This window comes from Mus caroli, chromosome 5 (genome assembly GCF_900094665.2).
Source record: "Mus caroli chromosome 5, CAROLI_EIJ_v1.1, whole genome shotgun sequence".
Taxonomy (NCBI): Eukaryota; Metazoa; Chordata; class Mammalia; order Rodentia; family Muridae; genus Mus; species Mus caroli.
This window is the reverse complement of record NC_034574.1, coordinates 118,241,315-118,259,075: the sequence shown is the minus strand read 5'-3', so window position 1 is coordinate 118,259,075 and position 17,761 is coordinate 118,241,315. Positions and strand designations below refer to the sequence as shown.

At 51.4% G+C, this 17,761-nt stretch overlaps 1 protein-coding gene across 4 annotated transcripts in view; it reads left to right on the top strand.

Moving 5' to 3' along the window:
• Window positions 1–17,375, top strand: part of Scarb1 (scavenger receptor class B member 1) — a 65,497-nt gene extending 48,122 nt beyond the window's left edge. Inside the window, exons 7-13 of one of the 4 annotated variants that reach the window (XM_021161992.1) lie at window positions 568–734; window positions 4,965–5,083; window positions 7,434–7,507; window positions 10,134–10,185; window positions 10,841–10,987; window positions 13,390–13,518; window positions 16,591–17,375. In XM_021161992.1, the coding sequence (XP_021017651.1) occupies window positions 568–734; window positions 4,965–5,083; window positions 7,434–7,507; window positions 10,134–10,185; window positions 10,841–10,987; window positions 13,390–13,518 (688 nt within the window). In that variant the 3' untranslated portion in view covers window positions 16,591–17,375. Of the gene's footprint in view, window positions 1–567; window positions 735–4,964; window positions 5,084–7,433; window positions 7,508–10,133; window positions 10,186–10,840; window positions 11,168–13,389; window positions 13,519–16,590 lie in introns of those variants that run through there. The other 3 variants (XM_021161994.2, XM_021161993.1, XM_021161991.1) reach the window with 3 other exon arrangements.
• The last annotated feature ends 386 nt before the right edge of the window (window positions 17,376–17,761 follow it).

Genomic DNA, 17,761 nt, shown 5'->3' with positions numbered 1-17,761 from the left:
TCCTTCCTTCCTTCCTTCCTTCCTTCCTTTCTTTCTTTCTTTCTTTCTTTCTTCCTTTCTTCCTTTCTTCCTTTCTTCCTTTCTTCCTTTCTTTTTTGTGTGGTTTTTCGAGACAGGGTTTCTCTGTGTAGCCCTGGCTGTCCTGGAACTCACTCTGTAGACCCAGGCTAACCTGGAACTCAGAAATCCGCCTGCCTCTGCCTCCCAAGGGCTGGGATTAAAGGCGTGTGCCACCACTGCCCGGCTGCTACCATACTGTTATGAATCATAATGGAAATGTCTGCGTTTTCCAGTGGACTTTTGTGGGCAGTCACAACCCACAGGTTGAGAACCTCCGACCTAGGGCATGCTGGCCAAACCCTGCTGAGTTCTGGTTTTTAATTTGCCTCATTGTAAGGATGGATTAGTGAGTGGGGAGCCAAGGGAGCAGGCAGAGCATTGAGAGATCGCTGAAGTTTCCTCAGCAACAGGTGACTAGTGTCATTGCAGGTCCCTGTGGTTTCTTCTGCAGGGGTGCCCCAGCCTCTATGCTCAAGGCACAGTTCTCACCCTGCCTCCCCTCTGCAGGTCCATGAAGCTGACCTACAACGAATCAAGGGTGTTTGAAGGCATTCCCACGTATCGCTTCACGGCCCCCGATACTCTGTTTGCCAACGGGTCCGTCTACCCACCCAACGAAGGCTTCTGCCCATGCCGCGAGTCTGGCATTCAGAATGTCAGCACCTGCAGGTTTGGTGAGTGGCCTCTAAGTGTTCCCCGCCTCCAGGCTGAGGTGAGAGGTGAGAGGGTGGTACCAGGATTTTATCTGCTGCCAGCTTGCTGTCCCATCAATCTCTGGTCTCTGCACCCCTGATGATCTCAGTGCTACAGATAGGGAGCTAAAGGTAACTGGAAAAAAGATAACAGCCACCCTGATAAATGTCCCACCGGCACGCGTTATCCGCAGGCCGTGTCACTCCGAAGTCCGAAGGGTCCTGCCCTGAGGTTAAGATTCCATCAGTGGGCACTGCTTCTTGGCCACGGAGAGGAGTCTGCCCTCATCCTCTTCCTGCTTCCGGAGGCACCACATTCCTTGGCTTTGTGGTCCCTTCCTTTCTCAACCTAGCATCCAGCTTGAGACTGGGTAGCGCATTGTGGCCCAAGTTAGCTTCAAACTTGCGCATCCTTCCTGCCTCTGCCTTTGGAGGTACCGGGATAGAAGGCATGTACCCCGACACCAGATCCCCCTCAAAAAACACTCCGTTCTATGACCACCTCCTCCTTCTCTGTCCAGCCCATAGTTTTCAGGACCCCAGAGACTGACTGGGTAGAGGCCACTGGGAGACTAGGGCCTGCCTGACACCTGGTCTGTTATCCTGGCGGCTCTAACTTCTTTGCCCACTAGGACGAGGCTGGAAACATTCCCTGTGGCCATTCACCTGCTGGGAGCAAAAGCTAGAGTCTTGCCCTTCACTCAAACTGGCCACGCTCCTATCCTGTCAAACTCTCCTCTTTAGCCAAGTTGGGTGTGAATCTTGGTACTGGCTGTGGCCCCCTGGCACGTCTGCTCTCTGTTCTAGTCCTGGGCCCAACCCTGCTGCTATTGCTCAAGTCTGTAGACTTGGGTGCGAGCTCTGTGCCTCACCCCTCACCTGGCAGTCAGGCCCAGGCTGCTCTAAGCACCTCCCACACAGTCTTTCTCCTTCCCACCCACCTTCTTCCCTTGTCACTCGGTGCCCTTGCTCTCTCGTCAGCTCGTATTGCACCAGATGTCAATCAATCTCAAATGAAAAGCTTCCTCTGATCCTGATTAGATCCTCCCAGACACTCTCCCTGATCTGCCATCCCCTCTGGCTCTCCAGCCGCTCTCTGGTACACTCTCTCTTATGCCTTCCTGTTGCCTACTCATGGCTGTCAATGTTATTTATTGAACCCTCCCCTGCTTGTCTCCTCCTTGGACTGCAAACCCTGTGGCCATGTCCCAGTAGGATACTGGGAGTCAAACTTCTAAGGCCTCTTACACAGACGTGGGATCCAGGGTTTGCCTGCGGACAGGAAGTTTCACTCACAACCGCAGCTCTGCCTTCCCCTCCTTGTACTAGCAAAAATCCCAGGGCTTGGTTCAACTGGTCCAGCTCTGACCTAGTCATTAGTCTGTGTTGATTGGCCAGGCTGGGTCCCACACACCGCAGGGGCAGCAACAGGCCCACATCACACAGAACTCTGCTGTCAGGGACAGAATTTCAGCTGTGAAAGAGAATCTAAGTGTAGTTGTGTCTGTAGCTTGTTCTTTTGTGTTTGTTTGTTTGTTTGTTTGTTTGTTTTCCGGAGACGGTGGGTTTAAGTATGCATGTGCGTGTTGCACACGCGTGGAGGGAGGTATATGCAGATGCATGTATGGATGGAGACCGGAAGTGGGTGTCTTCCTTCATCACTCTTTGTTTGTTTGTTTGTTTGTTTGTTGACACAGATTTTTCAATCACTAATCCTGGATCTTGGAAGGTCCAGGAATCCACCTGTCTCTGCCTCCCAGATACAGATGTGGCGCTGCTGGGAACCCGAATCCGGGTCCTCACACTTGCACAGGAGGCTCTTAACTGACTAAACTGTTTTCCCAGCCCCTAAAGCTTGCCCCTTGTAAATGGGGTGAGAACAAGAAAGGGGAAGAGGAACAGGGATTCGAGTGATAGGGAACACGGCCATGTGACCAACAACCCCACAAAGAGACAACTCTTACCACACCCAACATCTCCCCTTCCTGCTCCTTCTGCCCACTGGCCTGACTTTTGGTCTCTCGGCTCTCTGCCTGGCATTACTGTTTACATAGATGGAGTCACAACTGTTCTTTCTCCCTCGATCCCTGATGCCTCCCATGATGGCTATCATATGGTAAATCTGCGAGATAGGGGGTGATAGCCTAGATTGTTGGGTGGTGTTCCATGCTGGGGCTAACTCTGCTTGCCTCACTCCTTCCTGGCTCACGGAGCTTTCTTCTGGCATTTCACCACTACAAGGATGCTTCTAGAACATTCTCGCACCTGCTGTAGGAGGAGTACACCTGAGTTCGAATTTCTGTGGCATTTTATCTTAAGATAAAGAATGCACATAGGTGTCCCTTTCTGGGTCACGAGACTTTCTTGGACTCAGGACTCTCCATGTCTCCTGTCCTTGTCTTGGGAGCACCTTGGATCTTCCCTGAAATGGTCCTTAATCACCACGCGGGTAATCCTGAGCAGTTAAGTCTGGATACACGGGCCATAAAGCTATAAATTAATTATACTTATTGCCCGGGTGCGGCTCTCTGAGGGTGTTTGGAAATGAAAAGAAAAGATGAGACACACCTATTGTTAGAAAGCCACCCGGGCGGGCGGGCGTGCCACCTGCAGCAGGTCTGTGCCCGCAGCCTTGACATTCTGTTGGAATCTGTGCTTCTAGGTCTGGTTAGGTGGGGGCTTCATCTCCCCGGGATCCATGGCGTCCCTCTGAAAGAAATGGGGTTCTGTCTGATCTTTGCTGGTGTCTCCTTTCACAGTATGGTTGGAAGGATGGGTAGGGTTTTCCAAGTAGAAGGCAGCATATCTCAGCGTGACTTTAGAGGGTCCATGGAGGTGACGTTAGGCCTCAGGGATTGATCAGGTCTCTTTTCTGTTCTGTTGTATCCTTGGTGTTGTGTTTCCATGAGGGCTTGAAGGCCACCCTGAGGATCCTTCGCCTGTCTTTCTGACAGGACCAGGTGTCTCTCTGGAGCCTCGAAGGTTCTAGGGTTCACCTGGATTCTCAGTGATCCGGGTTCTCTGCTGCATCTCTGCCCACGCGCACCTCCTGGCTAGGCCATTTCTCTGCCAAGGCTGTCACAGGTGCAGCACTCTTGTGTCTGACACCTGCACTTGAAGATGCCCATAGCAGCCTGTTCAGGGGTTAGGGGCTTCAAGCAGTGGATATCCTGGAGACCAGACTGGGATGGAACTCAGAGATCCACCTGCCTCTGGCTCCCGATTAAAGAGGTATGCTAGCCTGTCTGGCTTTGGATTTTAAAGAAATGTTTTCTTTTTAAAAAAGGTTTATTATTTATTGTATTTATGAGTACACCATAGCTGTCTTCAGACATGCCAGAAGAAGGTATCGGATCCCATTACAGATGGTTGTGAGCCACCATGTGATTGCTGGGAATTGAACTCAGGACCTATGGAAGAGCAGTCAGTGCTCTTAACCACTGAGCCATCTCTCCAGCCCTGTTTGTTGTGTTTTTGTAGTCTTAGCTATCCTGGAACTCACTATGTAGGCCAGGTTGGCCTCAAACTCAGAGATCTCCTTGCCTCTTCCTCCTAGGTGCTGGGATTGAAGGTGTGTACCACCAGGCCCAGCTAAAACACAATGCCCCCCCCCCAGTGGATTTGTTGCCCTGGAGCCTCTTGTGGCCTCCCCAGGGAGACTCGGAACTCGAAACTCCCCAGGCCCTTGTCCTGAGATCTCTGGGTTGAGCCACTTTGGCTGGTTGGTGGTAAAGTCCCACCTCAGGGCCCTGGGTGGGAATCTCTCATTGGTGCTATCCCTTCCATTCCTGTGATGTCAGAGACCCACTCACGTGTACCCCTGAGCTACAATGTCTCCAAAAGCAGTCTGTGTGCCTGGCTTGACATTCAGACTCCGCTCCCACTCCTAAATTCATATGGTGTTAAATTTCCTTTTCCACCTTCATCTCCCATGATTCCCTGCTGCACCTCCAGAGCTGGAGGGGTGAGGGTTGAAAATCTGTGTTCAAGCTCTCACCTCTGCTACACTCCCACCCGGAATGCTGCTCTCTCCCTTCCTCCACCCACCCACCCACCCCCAACACTGTAATCGGCCACTCTGGCTCCATCCACCCTCCCCGGGTCCTGTGTGTGCTCAGCTTGGTCCCCAGTGTTAGCATCCCTGCATCCCTGGCACCGAGGCAGGCCAACGTGACGCTCCCGTCTTCTAACGCCTCTCTTCCCCTCCTCCAGGTGCGCCTCTGTTTCTCTCCCACCCGCACTTTTACAACGCCGACCCTGTGCTGTCAGAAGCTGTTCTTGGTCTGAACCCTAACCCAAAGGAGCACTCCTTGTTCCTAGATATCCATCCGGTAAGCTCCCTGTCCTGCTAGTGGCTGGAGCCCATTCTCATAGATTGCCACTGGCAACTGGGCACCTGCCCCGCTCCCCCCAATTCCCCAGGACAGAGCGGGTTCCACCTGAGGCAGGGGAGTTCAGTTCCTTCCACAGAGGTTGCTCCTAGAACTTCAAGTCATCAAAGTTTTACTTTACCCCAATTCCAGAGTTCAATGATATCATTACCTTTTTTATTGGGGCCTATAAAAAAGATATAAGATAGTAAATTAATTAAGACCTATCAGCCGGGACGTCTCCTTCACCAGAGACAGATACCCTTGACAGTGTCAAGACACCAAAGACAACAGCATGGGCCACAGTGTCTCACAGAGAAATCAGGGGGAGGAATTTGTCCTGTGTTAACTTCTCTCTGCCTCTGGTCACTGTCAGATGTGTCCAGTCCAGGGTTCCTGCCCTACGTGACGCCCTGAAGGCATTCCATGAAGAACTCTTTTTTTGTTTTACTGGGTGGGGATGGAAGCCCTGGTTTTGAACACACAAGGCCCCAGGCTCTGATTCCGAGCTGTGCCTGCATCTGGCCTTGAACTTGAAAATCCTCCTGCCTTGGCTTCCAGTGTGTCTTCACACCTGGCCCACCGCTGAGGGTTATCACAGAGGAAGGGTGGGCACATGGGGGGTAAGTCATCTGAAGTCTTACCCAGGTTGTGCCTAGCTCCTCAACAAGGAACTTGACATAAAGGTGTTTTATATCAGGAAAGCCCCTCAGAATAGGGGGGCCTGGTTGTCGACTGGGGACCTGTCCTGTGAGCCTCTCTCCCTCGGGCAGATACATGCTTCATCCCAGAGGACGAAGGTGTTTGGTATTATTAACTGTCTATGCAAATGGCACAGTGAGGCCAACACACTAGCTTAGAGAATGGGGTACCCTCATCCCCCAGAACTTAGATTCCAAGACCAACACTGGGCACCTACCCTGGCCGACTTCTAGGGAAGGTTGCCGGGCCCACCCATGGTATGCGTGGTTATCACATCCATGCCTCTGTCCAAAAGTCATACCAGGTTTCTGGAGGCCTTTGCCCTGGGGGCAGGAGGGATCTGGGTGCCCTGGGCAAAACGTGTCCTGGCCTTCTACTGTGGGTGATTACAATCTGAGAGGTGGCCTCCGGCCTCCCATCAATCTTTCAAGAGTCTCATGATCTGGGCAGGGCTAAAGGCATCAAACTGAGGTCTCTTTTCACAAACCTTTTCCATTCTAGAACCTTCTTCCTGATTTAAATAATACCTGTAAATTCTCCTAGTGATTTTTTGTTGTTGTTAATTTTATGTGAGTACACTGTCACTCTCTTCAGACACACCAGAAGAGGGCATTGGATCCAATTCCAGATGGTTGTAAGCCACCACATGGTGGCTGGGAATTGAACTCAGCACCTCTGGAAGAGCCGTCAGTGCTCTTAACTGCTGAGCCATCTCTCCAGTGAGATTTTTTTTTTTAAGCATCACATTTTATTTATTTTTTTTAAGATTTATTTATTTATTATATGTAAGTACACTGTAGTTGTCTTCAGACACTCCAGAAGAAGGAGTCAGATCTCATTACAGATGGTTGTGAGCCACCATGTGGTTGCTGGGATTTGAACTCAGGACCTTCAGAAGAGCAGTCAGAGCTCTTAACCGCTGAGCCATCTCTCCAGCCCCAAAGCATCACATTTTAAAAAGAGAGCTGCATGCAGGCAGCTCTCTGTGGCTACCTCTGTTAGGGAGCGCCAGGATGCTACATAGTGGGAAACTGGCTCGATTAAACCTACTCACCCTGGACTAGGCCCTTCCTTTGGTCCCCTGGGCCATTAGGAAATGTAAACAGGGGAAAAAAAGACATCCTTACTGCGCATGCCCCACACTTGGGAGGCACTGTCTTAGGCAGCTTTGTGAGGGCTGGGAGGATAGCTTAGTAGGTAGGGTGCTCCCCTGCCCTTCACAGAGCCCTGGCTTCCATCCCAGCACCATGTAAAGTTAGGCATAAGTCAGTCCTCAGAAGGTGGAGACAGGAAGATTTGGAGTTCAAGGTCATCCTTGGCTACATAGCAAATTGGAGTCCAACCTGGACCACATGAAATCTGTCCCCAAACAAACATGCAGTGTGGTGGGTGGAGGGGGGTCATCCCTCTGGCGACAAGTGTCTAGAGAGGGGATCTTGCTATAGCTGAGGGAGAGTCCAGTGGGTGTGTGGGAAATTTCTAGAAGGGTGGATGCCTCAGCATGTATTATCTGGTTTAAGTTGGATGAGGGACCCCAGGGGTGGAGCAGGCTGGAGCGGAGGCTCCCCCACAGGATCTTACATCTCTCCTCACTGCATTCACGCTCTAGGTCACTGGGATCCCCATGAACTGTTCTGTGAAGATGCAGCTGAGCCTCTACATCAAATCTGTCAAGGGCATCGGGTGAGTGGAGTTGGGGCGGGGGCTTCTGAAAGCTTCAGGGGCTAGGAGGTTTCATGCATTGGTGGATGCAAGGCATGGGACAGGGCGGGGCCCAAGCATTGGGATCCATCTGCCTCTTTTCCTGGGACTGTGTCATTGCTCTGGATGGAGACTCAGACCCAGGCTGCATCCTGACACTACCTCCATCCTCCACGCCCAAGGGCTCTTCTGCCATTAGTCGCATTGGTCATCTTGTCTCCTCACAGAAGGATGGATTTGCCTGCTTGTATGTCTGTGCACCATGTAAGTGCAAGAGCCGCTGAGGCCGGAAGAGGGCATAGGGACCTGGAGTTAGACGGAGTTGTGAGCCACTGAACGGATGCTGAGAATTGAACCTGGGTCCTCTAGAAGAGTGGCCAGTGTTCTCAACCACAATCCCCTGGGTTTACTTTATGTTTAGCTTTGTGTAACGTACAGAGTGAGACTGAGAGTCCTCCTGTCCCCATTCCCTGCTTGCCCGGCAGAAACATGGTGGTAAGAGTCCAGCCTTGGGACTGGAGAGATGTCTTAGCAGTTAAGAGCACTGACGGCTCTTCCAGAGGTCCTGAGTTCAGTTCCCAGCAACCACATGGTGGCTCACAACCATCTCTAATGGGATGATGCCCTCTTCTGGAGTGTCTGAAGACACTAAAGTGTACTTATGCAAATAAAATAAATAATTCTTTGAACAAAAGGACCCACATGCTGGTCACTCCTCAGCATCGCAGATCACATGCCTGGGAACCACTGAGAAAGAGGTGGACTCTGGGCTTCATGGTGAAAACTAAGTCCAGGAATTACTGGACTCAGCTAGGCTCCTGTACGTACACACACACACAGACACACAGACACACACACACACCGGGACCTCCTGCATGCCAGAAAACACTCTTTCACTGAATTACACCCCAGCCCTCTTCACCTTTTAGGTCTCACTAGATTACCCAGGCTGCCCTTGAAATCCCTCTGTAGCCCATCATGGCCTTGAACATGTGCCACTTGATCTGACTCATCTGGGCTCTTGAAACCAGAGGCCAAAGTGGGCTGGCCACGGGCTTGAGTTCCTGAGGTCAGCGGCCAAACATTGATTTGTTCCACTGCCTCAAATACTCTTTAGAAATCTTTATAGATTTATGGAGAGGTGTCAGAGACGCAAGCAAATCTTTGTTCTCTGTCCCCGGTGCATTCAGTACTGTCAGCTCCTGGCAGTATCTGTCACGGTAAGGAACCAAAGTCTAGTGCAGTGTTATTGCCACAACCCCAGCTCCTCAGCACGAGATGCAACCCGCTCACGCCTCACACCCGGCTCCTGTGGCTGTGATGGGTTGTTTTTGTTTTTGTTTTTTAATCTCTGTTTCTTGTTGGTGTTGTGGGTTTGGGGGTTTTGTTTTGTTTTTTGGAGGGGAAGGTGGTTCATACAGAGGCCAGAAGAGGATGCCATGTGTCCTCCTTCATCCCTCTTCCCTTTCTTCCCTTGCGGCAGGATTTCTCACCGAAGCCCCAGCCAGCTTCTACGTGGCTCAGCCCTGGGGTCACAGGTTCAAAGCCACACACAGCTTTTAGCCTGGGTTCAGGGGTCTCCCCTCAGGTTCATTTGCTTGAGCAGCAAATGCTCTTTTACACACACCCCAGCACGGTGATACTTTCTCCTCCAGCTTTTGGGGTGTTAAAGTACTTGCTGGATCTGGGTGTGTGTGGTGTGATCAGGTTTCCCTGTAGATAGCAACAGGGGCAGCCACCCAGGCTTTGGTGGGAGGAGACTTATTATTATAATTATTTATTATAATTAAATATAGACTTATTATAATTGGTATTATTATTATTACTACTACTACTACTACTATTTGGCTTTTTGAGACAGGGTTTCTCTGTTTTAATAACCTTGGCTGTCCTGGAACTCACTTTGTAGACCAGGTTGACCTCAAACTCACAGAGATCCACCTATCTCTGCCTTCCCAAGAGCTGGGATTAAAGGCATTGTGCCACCACATACACAGATATTATTATTTATTTTTAAAGTTGTATTTATGTATTTTATGAATGAGTGGTCTGTCTGTACACCTGTGTGCCAGAGGAGGGCATCAGGTGCCATGATAGATGGTTGTGAGCCACCATGTAGTGGCTAGGAATTGAACTCAGGACCTTTTAACCTTTGAGTTATCTCTCTAGCCCCATTTTTAGTTGTGTTTAGTGTGTGTGTGTGTGTGTACAGGTACATGCCACAATGAACATGTGAAGGTTGGGACAACTTTAGGGAGCCTGTTCCACCTTCTGGGTCCCAGGGATGGAACTCAGGTCTTCAGGCTTAGCAGCAAGCACTGTCACCCACTCAGCTGAGCCTTGCCACGCCCCTTAATTAATTTTTTGCATTAGGGTTTCCTGTAGCCCAGGCTAGCCTCAAACTTGGCTAAGGATAGTCAACTGTACGTAGTGTTACAGGCTCCCCTTCATCTTTCTGTCTCATTTTCTTGTGAAGTGGTTTCAACTGAGCGAAGGCCTTGCACATGGTAACCAGAAACTTTCCCACTGACACCCCAAGCCCCAAACATAGCTCCATTGCAAGGGTCACATCACCCCTGGTCACTCACTTTGTGTCCCATGTTTCCAGGCAAACAGGGAAGATCGAGCCAGTAGTTCTACCGTTGTTGTGGTTTGAACAGGTGAGTCTATGAAGGTAGAAGGGAGTCTGGGGGTCTCTGTATGTTAGCTGAGGCTTTTAGTTCGCTTTGATGCTGTTATGTTAACTTCTGGTACCTAAATTTAGCTATTTGTATGTTTAGCCTGCCCGTATGTATGTATGTATGTATGGGTATCATGTGAGTGCCCGGTACCCACAGAAGCCCAGAGAGCATCAGGTCTCCTAGAACTGGAATTACAGATGGTTGTGAGCCGTCAAGTCGATGCTGGGAATGAAGAGTGGGTTCTCTTGAAGAGCAGCCAGCGCTCTTAACCACCGAGCCATCTCCAGGTTTTGTTAATGGCCCCTGAGAGGGGTGAGTGGAGATGGAATTCGGCACCAGGCCACCCTGCAGGCTTCCTGATCTCTCTCGTCGTCGACCTTCAGGTCCTAAGACTAGATTCTAACCAGCGAAAGAGATGACTCTTATGCGAGGAGGCTTGGGGCCAGATCCACCTCCCATTAGCCAGTGCCTCATTACCTGGGCGTGCCAACAGCAAGGGCGTCTGGGAAATGTAGTTCTCTTTGGACTTCTAGCCAAAGCGCCCGAGGCTCTCTGTTCTGATTTGGGGCGGGGCGGGGCACAGTGGGATGGGTGCCTTGGAGACGCAGTGTGCAGCCCGACCTTTCTTCTGCAGAGCGGAGCAATGGGTGGCAAGCCCCTGAGCACGTTCTACACGCAGCTGGTGCTGATGCCCCAGGTTCTTCACTACGCGCAGTATGTGCTGCTGGGGCTTGGAGGTCTCCTTTTGCTGGTGCCCATCATCTGCCAACTGCGCAGCCAGGTAAGTAGGGGCGGCCACGCCTTGGACTCGGACTCGGCTCGGGTTTCAGCCAGCCTCCGTTTCCTGCAGCTAGCTCTTGTTCTACCTCCTCAATCGCACCCTGCAGTAACTTTTCTCTACAAGTCCTGGAAGGCCCAGGACCCTCCCAGGTCGGGGCTAGGATGAGACAGGTACTTAGTCATTTGGCCAGCAAGTGGGTGCCACTTGGTGCCCGCTCTGGAAAGTGCCTGCCGAAGGTGGAGGTGGGGGGTCATGGCTGGGCTGGTTAGAGAAGCAAAGGAAAGCCAGGTTAAACCAAACATAGAAGTAGTTTTTCCCAAGGAAAATGCTCTGGGCCGGAGTTGGGTGTGAGATGGAAGTGGGAGGAGCCACGTGTGGGATCATGAACTTACATTTTCTAAGTCCAGAGAAAAAAGTGAAAAAAAAAATTTAGTTATAAATTTTGCTTAACCCAAATATATCAGCATATGAAGTTTTACATCAGCCATAGAGCACTTGTTTAGCCAGTGTGAGGCCTTGTATTCAGGCCTCAGCGCTGACAGGAAAAAAAGAAGAAGAAAAGAAAACGGAACGATAGCTCAGTGATTATGAGCACTTACTGCTTGCAGGGACCCAGGTTCGATTCCCAGCACCTACCTGGTGTTCTGCAACCATCTGTAACCCTAGTTCCAGATGATCTCAAGACACACACACAGTGCACATACTTACATGGAGAACACTCATACACATAAACTAATACAGGTGTGGTGGCTCATGCCTATAATCCCAGCACTCAGGAAGGAAGGAAGGAGGTTGGGGGAGAAGGATCCGGTTCAAAGTCATCCCTGGTTACATGTAGGGTTTGATCAAGGCCAGCCTAGGATACGTGAAATCTTGTCTCCGAAAATCAATTAAACTTCAAAAAAAGAATAGTATGGGAGACTGGAGAGATGGCTCAGCAGTTAAGAGCACTGGCTGCTCTTCCAGAGGTCCTGAGTTCAATTCTCAGCAACCACATGGTGGCTCACCACCATCTGTAATGGGATCCGATGCCTGCAGAGCAACAGTGTACTTGTATACATAAATAAATAAATAAATAAATAAATCTTAAAAAACAAGAATAGTGTGGGTTAGACAGGGGTAGGGGTCACTTCCATAAAGAAAGGATGAATGAGGAATGTAACATAAGAGCATGCAGCCCCTGAAAGCAGGAAGCAAAGGGGTGATGGCTAGAACCTTCGTTCCCTTCTGGCCTCAGGAGTACCCACTTGTGCAATGAGATCTTGGGGTTACGACATTGGTCAAGTCCCCTGGGATGCTTGCTGATAGCTGTAGTTGTGAAGCAGGGAATTTGAGGACAGGACTGTGATCAGCTGTGATTCAAGAGGGTTGCTCTCTGCAAACAGGGGAGCCACTGGCCACCTTTGAACACCTGTAGAAGAGCCACTCACGGGGTCCCACCTGAGATGTCCTGAGGCCACAGGCTGGGCTTTCTGTGCGTGCTTGGTGTGTGTGTGGGTCTCCCCACCTGCTCTCCTGCAGTCAGCCGGCTGGCTGGCTTTCTTCTTTAAGGCTTGCTTGCTTGCTTGCTTGCTTGCTTGCTTGCTTGCTTGCTTGCTTGCTTTGGGAAGGACGGATCCCTCTGGAGTCCCCAGCACCCGGCTTCCCTTTCCAAACACAGGCCCCAAGTCTCTTGCCATCTCCAAAGGGTGTCTGGTTGCCTCTGGCTCTCCATGTTGACTGTAGCTTTGAGGATCTGGAGGACATCACGGTCTGGGCTTCTGTTCTTCTTCCCTGCTGCTGCCCAGTGAGAACTGAGCCAGGCTTTTTCAGTCAACCATTGGAGGAGAGACCCCAAAATAGAAGGCAGGTGTCTTGCTGGGGTCTAGGGGCAAGGTTGTTTGTCCTGCGGGTTTCGTCAGAGAGAGGCCAAAGAAGCAAGCCACACCCTACCAGCCTTGTCCTGACAAAGCTAGGCCTCACCTGTGTGTTCCTGCCCTTGAGCATCTGGGGTCGGGGGGTTAACTGCTTGCTGGTAAAGAACATACTCAGTCATACGCCATTCATAAATCAAGAGTATGTTAATGTTTCCCTCAGATTGAAAAATACCATGGACTTGGAGAAGAGGTTAAGAGAGAGATTGTACCCAGTAGGCTCCAGGCCTTAGGTTCAAATTCAGCCCCACCAGACCAGACCAGAGAAATTCAAACACTCAGCAGGCCCGTCCCGCTGTGGCCACCTCCGCCACTCTCTTCCTGTCGGTGACTTTCTGCTTGCCGGACTTCCGGGGCGCTTCACCCACAGTGCAGGGTGGAACAAGACTCTGCAATCCTGTTCTCTTCTGTCCCTTTGCTTCTGGGGGGGGACCCAGCGTCACCCCAGTGACACGGCATGCCATATAAACTAGCTTGGTTGTCTTCCAGGAGAAATGCTTTTTATTTTGGAGTGGTAGTAAAAAGGGCTCCCAGGATAAGGAGGCCATTCAGGCCTACTCTGAGTCCCTGATGTCACCAGCTGCCAAGGGCACGGTGCTGCAAGAAGCCAAGCTATAGGTGCGTACCAGGTAACCCCCCCTCTTTTACCCCACCTACTCATAGCCAGTAGACCTACCATCTCTACCTATAGCATCTTCCTGGATGTTATCCACATGGAGAGCTGTTATTCTCCTGCCTCTCACCCTCCTGCGAGATGGGAATCTTGCCTCGGTTTCTTGGACCCTTTCAGTCATTGACTCTCATTTACAAGGTCCTGTTAGAAGATGACAGTTAAGCCAGTTGCTTCTCAGTGTCCCATCCCCTGCAGATTGCTAAATACAGGTCCCTGGGCATCTCAGAAAGCCAAGAGACTCTCTCTCATAGCCCAAAAGGTTTGAAAACTTTTTTTTTGGACTTCAAGGGCAATTAAAAGGAGACACTGACTCCAGTTCAGAATAGAGAGACTGAAAATGAAGAAGTTTAAACATCAGTTAAACACCAGCTGCATACTCAGGCCAGGGCCTGAGGATAGGATTTCATGGTCAAGTACACAGGGTGTGTGACAGACTGCTCAATACAGTCTGAATTTAGATGGAGTCGTGTGTCCGCCCTGTGCTTTGTTGGGATGGGTGGTCCAGGTGGTGAGCCACTGAGTCAGGTATAGCTGGCGTCCTGGTTTGCTTAGTAGCCATCTCGCAAGGATCCAGGACGGTACTTCTCCAAGATCTCCAGGTCCTGTAGGGATCAAGGTTCAGGAGAGAGGCTGAGCCCTACAGGGTGTGTCCCTGCCTGGGAAGGGACCGGAAGAGCTGTGGTCCCTGCAATTTGGGGTTAGCAGAGGTGAGTCAGTGTCTCAATAGAAGCTGCTATTTTAGCTTGTGAGCCAGCTTGGGTGTGAGCACTTTCTTGGAGGGAGCTGGGGGGGGGGGGGGGGAGGCAGGGCTTGGCAGGGCAGGTGGGGAGGGGAAGCCACAGCTCAGCTCCTGGAGGCCAGCTGACTACTTGTAGCAATGTCATCTGTTTGAGAAGCAAATAAGGCAGAACTCTGGTGGCTGTGTGATTGTCCTGGTGAGTGCCACCTCCCTGGAGGAGGAAGGAACTCTGCAGCTCAGTGGGTCCCCATATGTCCCTGGAGCTGAGGAAGGGTCCTGCCAGGAAGAGGCGGGGAGATGGTTAGTGTCTGTCAGTCATGGTGATGTTTGCGTATTGCCAGAGGGCGAGTCAGGCAGTCCTGAGTAGGAGCTAGGGAACTCCCAGGGGACAAATGTAGGCTCCAAGCAGAGGCTTCACAGTCCCTTTAGCCCATAGGTACACAGCCATATCCCTGTCCAGACCCTAATAGAATGAACAAGATTGGGCTTACCTCTTTACTTTCCCAGCTTGGTCTAATCCTCATTTGGCTCCAAGATTCCCCTGGGTGTCCCCTAGCCCTGGCCATGTGCTAGGGAGGGCAGTGTCCTCTGAGGATCAACTACAGCACATGGGTCCTTGCATAGGGACCTCACCCTCCCCCCGACCCCCCCACTGCCTGGCTAAGTGAAATTCGGTGAGGCCCCACACTCTGCCATGCACCTGGGTGTGGGGGTGGTCCCTAGAGGCTGCTGCCATTTGCTATAGAAGGGAAACAGACGTGCTGCCAGACCAAAGAGTATTATTATATGAATAAAGTTCCACTGGGTGGATGGGCATTTCTGTAAGGCAAGGGGGTTGGGGGGTTGGCAGGTAGGGTTGGCTGTCCGGCCAGGCTGTGAACACAGTAGCCTTTAGGGAAATGATCTGATCCTCTGTCTCTCATTCTGAATTCTTCTCTGTCAGACACAGTACAGGGAGGAGCCAGGACAGAGCAGGGGAAATCTGCCCACCCGCCCTGGCTGCCCAGGGTCTTGTGGCTTTGTTGTGTGTGTGTTTTCATGGAAGAGACCAAGCTACAGAGTCAACTCTTGCTTTATTCTCTGGCAACAAGGGCGTTCTGGGCCACTCACACTGGCTTCGAACTTGTGGCCATCCTCCTGCCTCTGTCTTGCGAGTGCGGAGATTCCAAGCATGCACCGCTACTGTGCCTTGTGTCCCCTTCCCCATTTTACTTCTGTTTTTGTTTTTGTGTTTTGTTGTTTTCGTTTTTTTGGGTTTTGGTTTCGTTTCGTTTCGTTTTTGGTTTTTGGTTTTTCGAGACAAAGTTTCTCTGTGTAGTCCTGACTGTCCTGGAACTCACTCTGTAGACCAGGCTGGCCTCGAACTCAGAAATCTGCCTGCCTCTGCCCCCAAGTGCTGGGATTAAAGTCGTGCGCCACCACTGCCCGGCCTTTTACTTCTGTTTTTTTGTCTGTCCATTTGTCTGTCTGTCTGTGTGTGGTGAAGCCAGGGCCTTTTGCTTAGTGTAGTCCACCTCTGAGCTTCACCCCAGCACCTCCTGTTTTACTTCTGAGTGAGACTTTCTGGAATGCTGGGGTGCTGTGTCGGAGTTTGGGGGGTGGGATGGGGGTGGTGTCTCCTTGGCTTTGATCCAAAGAGAAGACGCCTCCCTGCAGTTTCCTTCCCTGCCACTAGGGGGATCGGTATGGGGGTTGCAGGGCAGGGGTGCCCAGTGTTCTTAAACCCGGCCTTCCATTCATTTTCCTAAGTTGGGAAGTCTTTTCAAGTCAGAGTCTCCCAACTTACCAAGCCATCTTTTCCTGTTCTGCACCCTTTGCCCAACATCCTACTGTCCCTAAGGCCCGGAGGCCACCATTACTGGTGAGAGTGTGTCTCTCTTACCTCTATGAACAAGAGCCAGTTTTAATAGCTGTTCCTGGCATGTCAGGTGACAGCATTTTAAACATGTCCTCCTGTGGGCAGACATTTAAGCCATTCCTAGTTTCTTTGTGCGGCGGTGTTATCTACCCACTCCGGACTCTGCCCCCCTCACTGTAACAGGCCAGTCTCTCTGGCCTCAGTTTTCCCATCTCTAAAGGGAGAGGTTGGAACCAAGAGATCTACATGACTGAGGAGCCCCCATGTCTATAGAGTGGCATCTCTGGGTTCATGGTGGACAGGGCTAGATGTGTCAGGAAGTGGTTTCTGTGCTGGTGGGATGTGCAGTGGGACTAGGGGAGGTAGGCAGGGCAGGGCTAGGTGACAGGCTTGTGACTCAGCTTCCGTTTTTCTCCACAGGGTCCTGAAGACACTATAAGCCCCCCCAACCTGATAGCTTGGTCAGACCAGCCACCCAGTCCTTACACCCCGCTTCTTGAGGACTCTCTCAGCGGACAGCCCACCAGTGCCATGGCCTGAGCCCCCAGATGTCACACCTGTCCGCACGCACGGCACACAGGTGTCCACGCATGTGCAAAACAACTCAGGGACCAGGGACAGACCTGCTGCCAAGTGAGCCTGATGGGCCACAGGTGTGCTCTTCTAAATGGCCTGTGAGCCAGGCTGTGGGAACTTTTGCTGCCATCAGCCCCTCCTGTAGGAGCCGGCCCCGCCCAGGCTCCTGACTTCCCTCAGGAAGTCTTTCTGTCTTTCTCCATCAGTCTGAAAGCCTTAGTTCCCACGGAGGACGGATCTGTCACTCCTAGGGGCTGGGCATATGTCGGCCTCATGTGCCAAGGCCGGGCAAGCAGCTCCAGGTCCTGACCAGTTTGCACACACACTCTGGAGCTGTATCTGGCGCTTTTCCTATTGTCTCTGCTATGTCACCTGAACACTGAATTAACCACTGTAAGTGGCAGAGGTGGCAGGCCCCTCAGGGTCCTTATTTTTCAGGCATGGGGTCAAAGCTAGAGGTATGGGCCGTCTAACCCCCCTGCCCCCCGGCATCTAGTGTACCTCACCAGAGGGTATTCGGAGGCCCAGCATCCTGCAACCGACCCCTTTTTTCTACTGGAAGAGAAATTTTATCATCTTTTGAAAGAAAGTCATGACTGAAGCAATAAACCTTTTCACAGATTCAACAACACTGGCTTCTGTGACTGTTTCCTGGGCAGGGCTGGGTCTCCAGAATCCAGGCCACATCAGTAGGTGTTCCCATGACTGCCAGCGAGTCTCCTGGAGTGAGGCCAGCACCGGCCACTAGCCATGTTTCCACCTCAAGGCTAATGTGGTATGTGGCTTGGATGCACCAGGACAGGCTAGCTCTGTCCTTTCTCTATCCCGTGGAACCTTCTGGGCCTCCCAACAGTCTGTGTCCAAGATCAGAACATCCTTGTTACCCCAAGTGACAAGCCTGCAGAGTCTGGGGAAGGGCTGGAAGGGAGGGTCTAACTTTTGTCCCAAGTTCAAGCAGGGGTTCTACCTGGCATCTCTGAGAGTAAAACCATGTTTTGCCCTTAAGGGACCCACT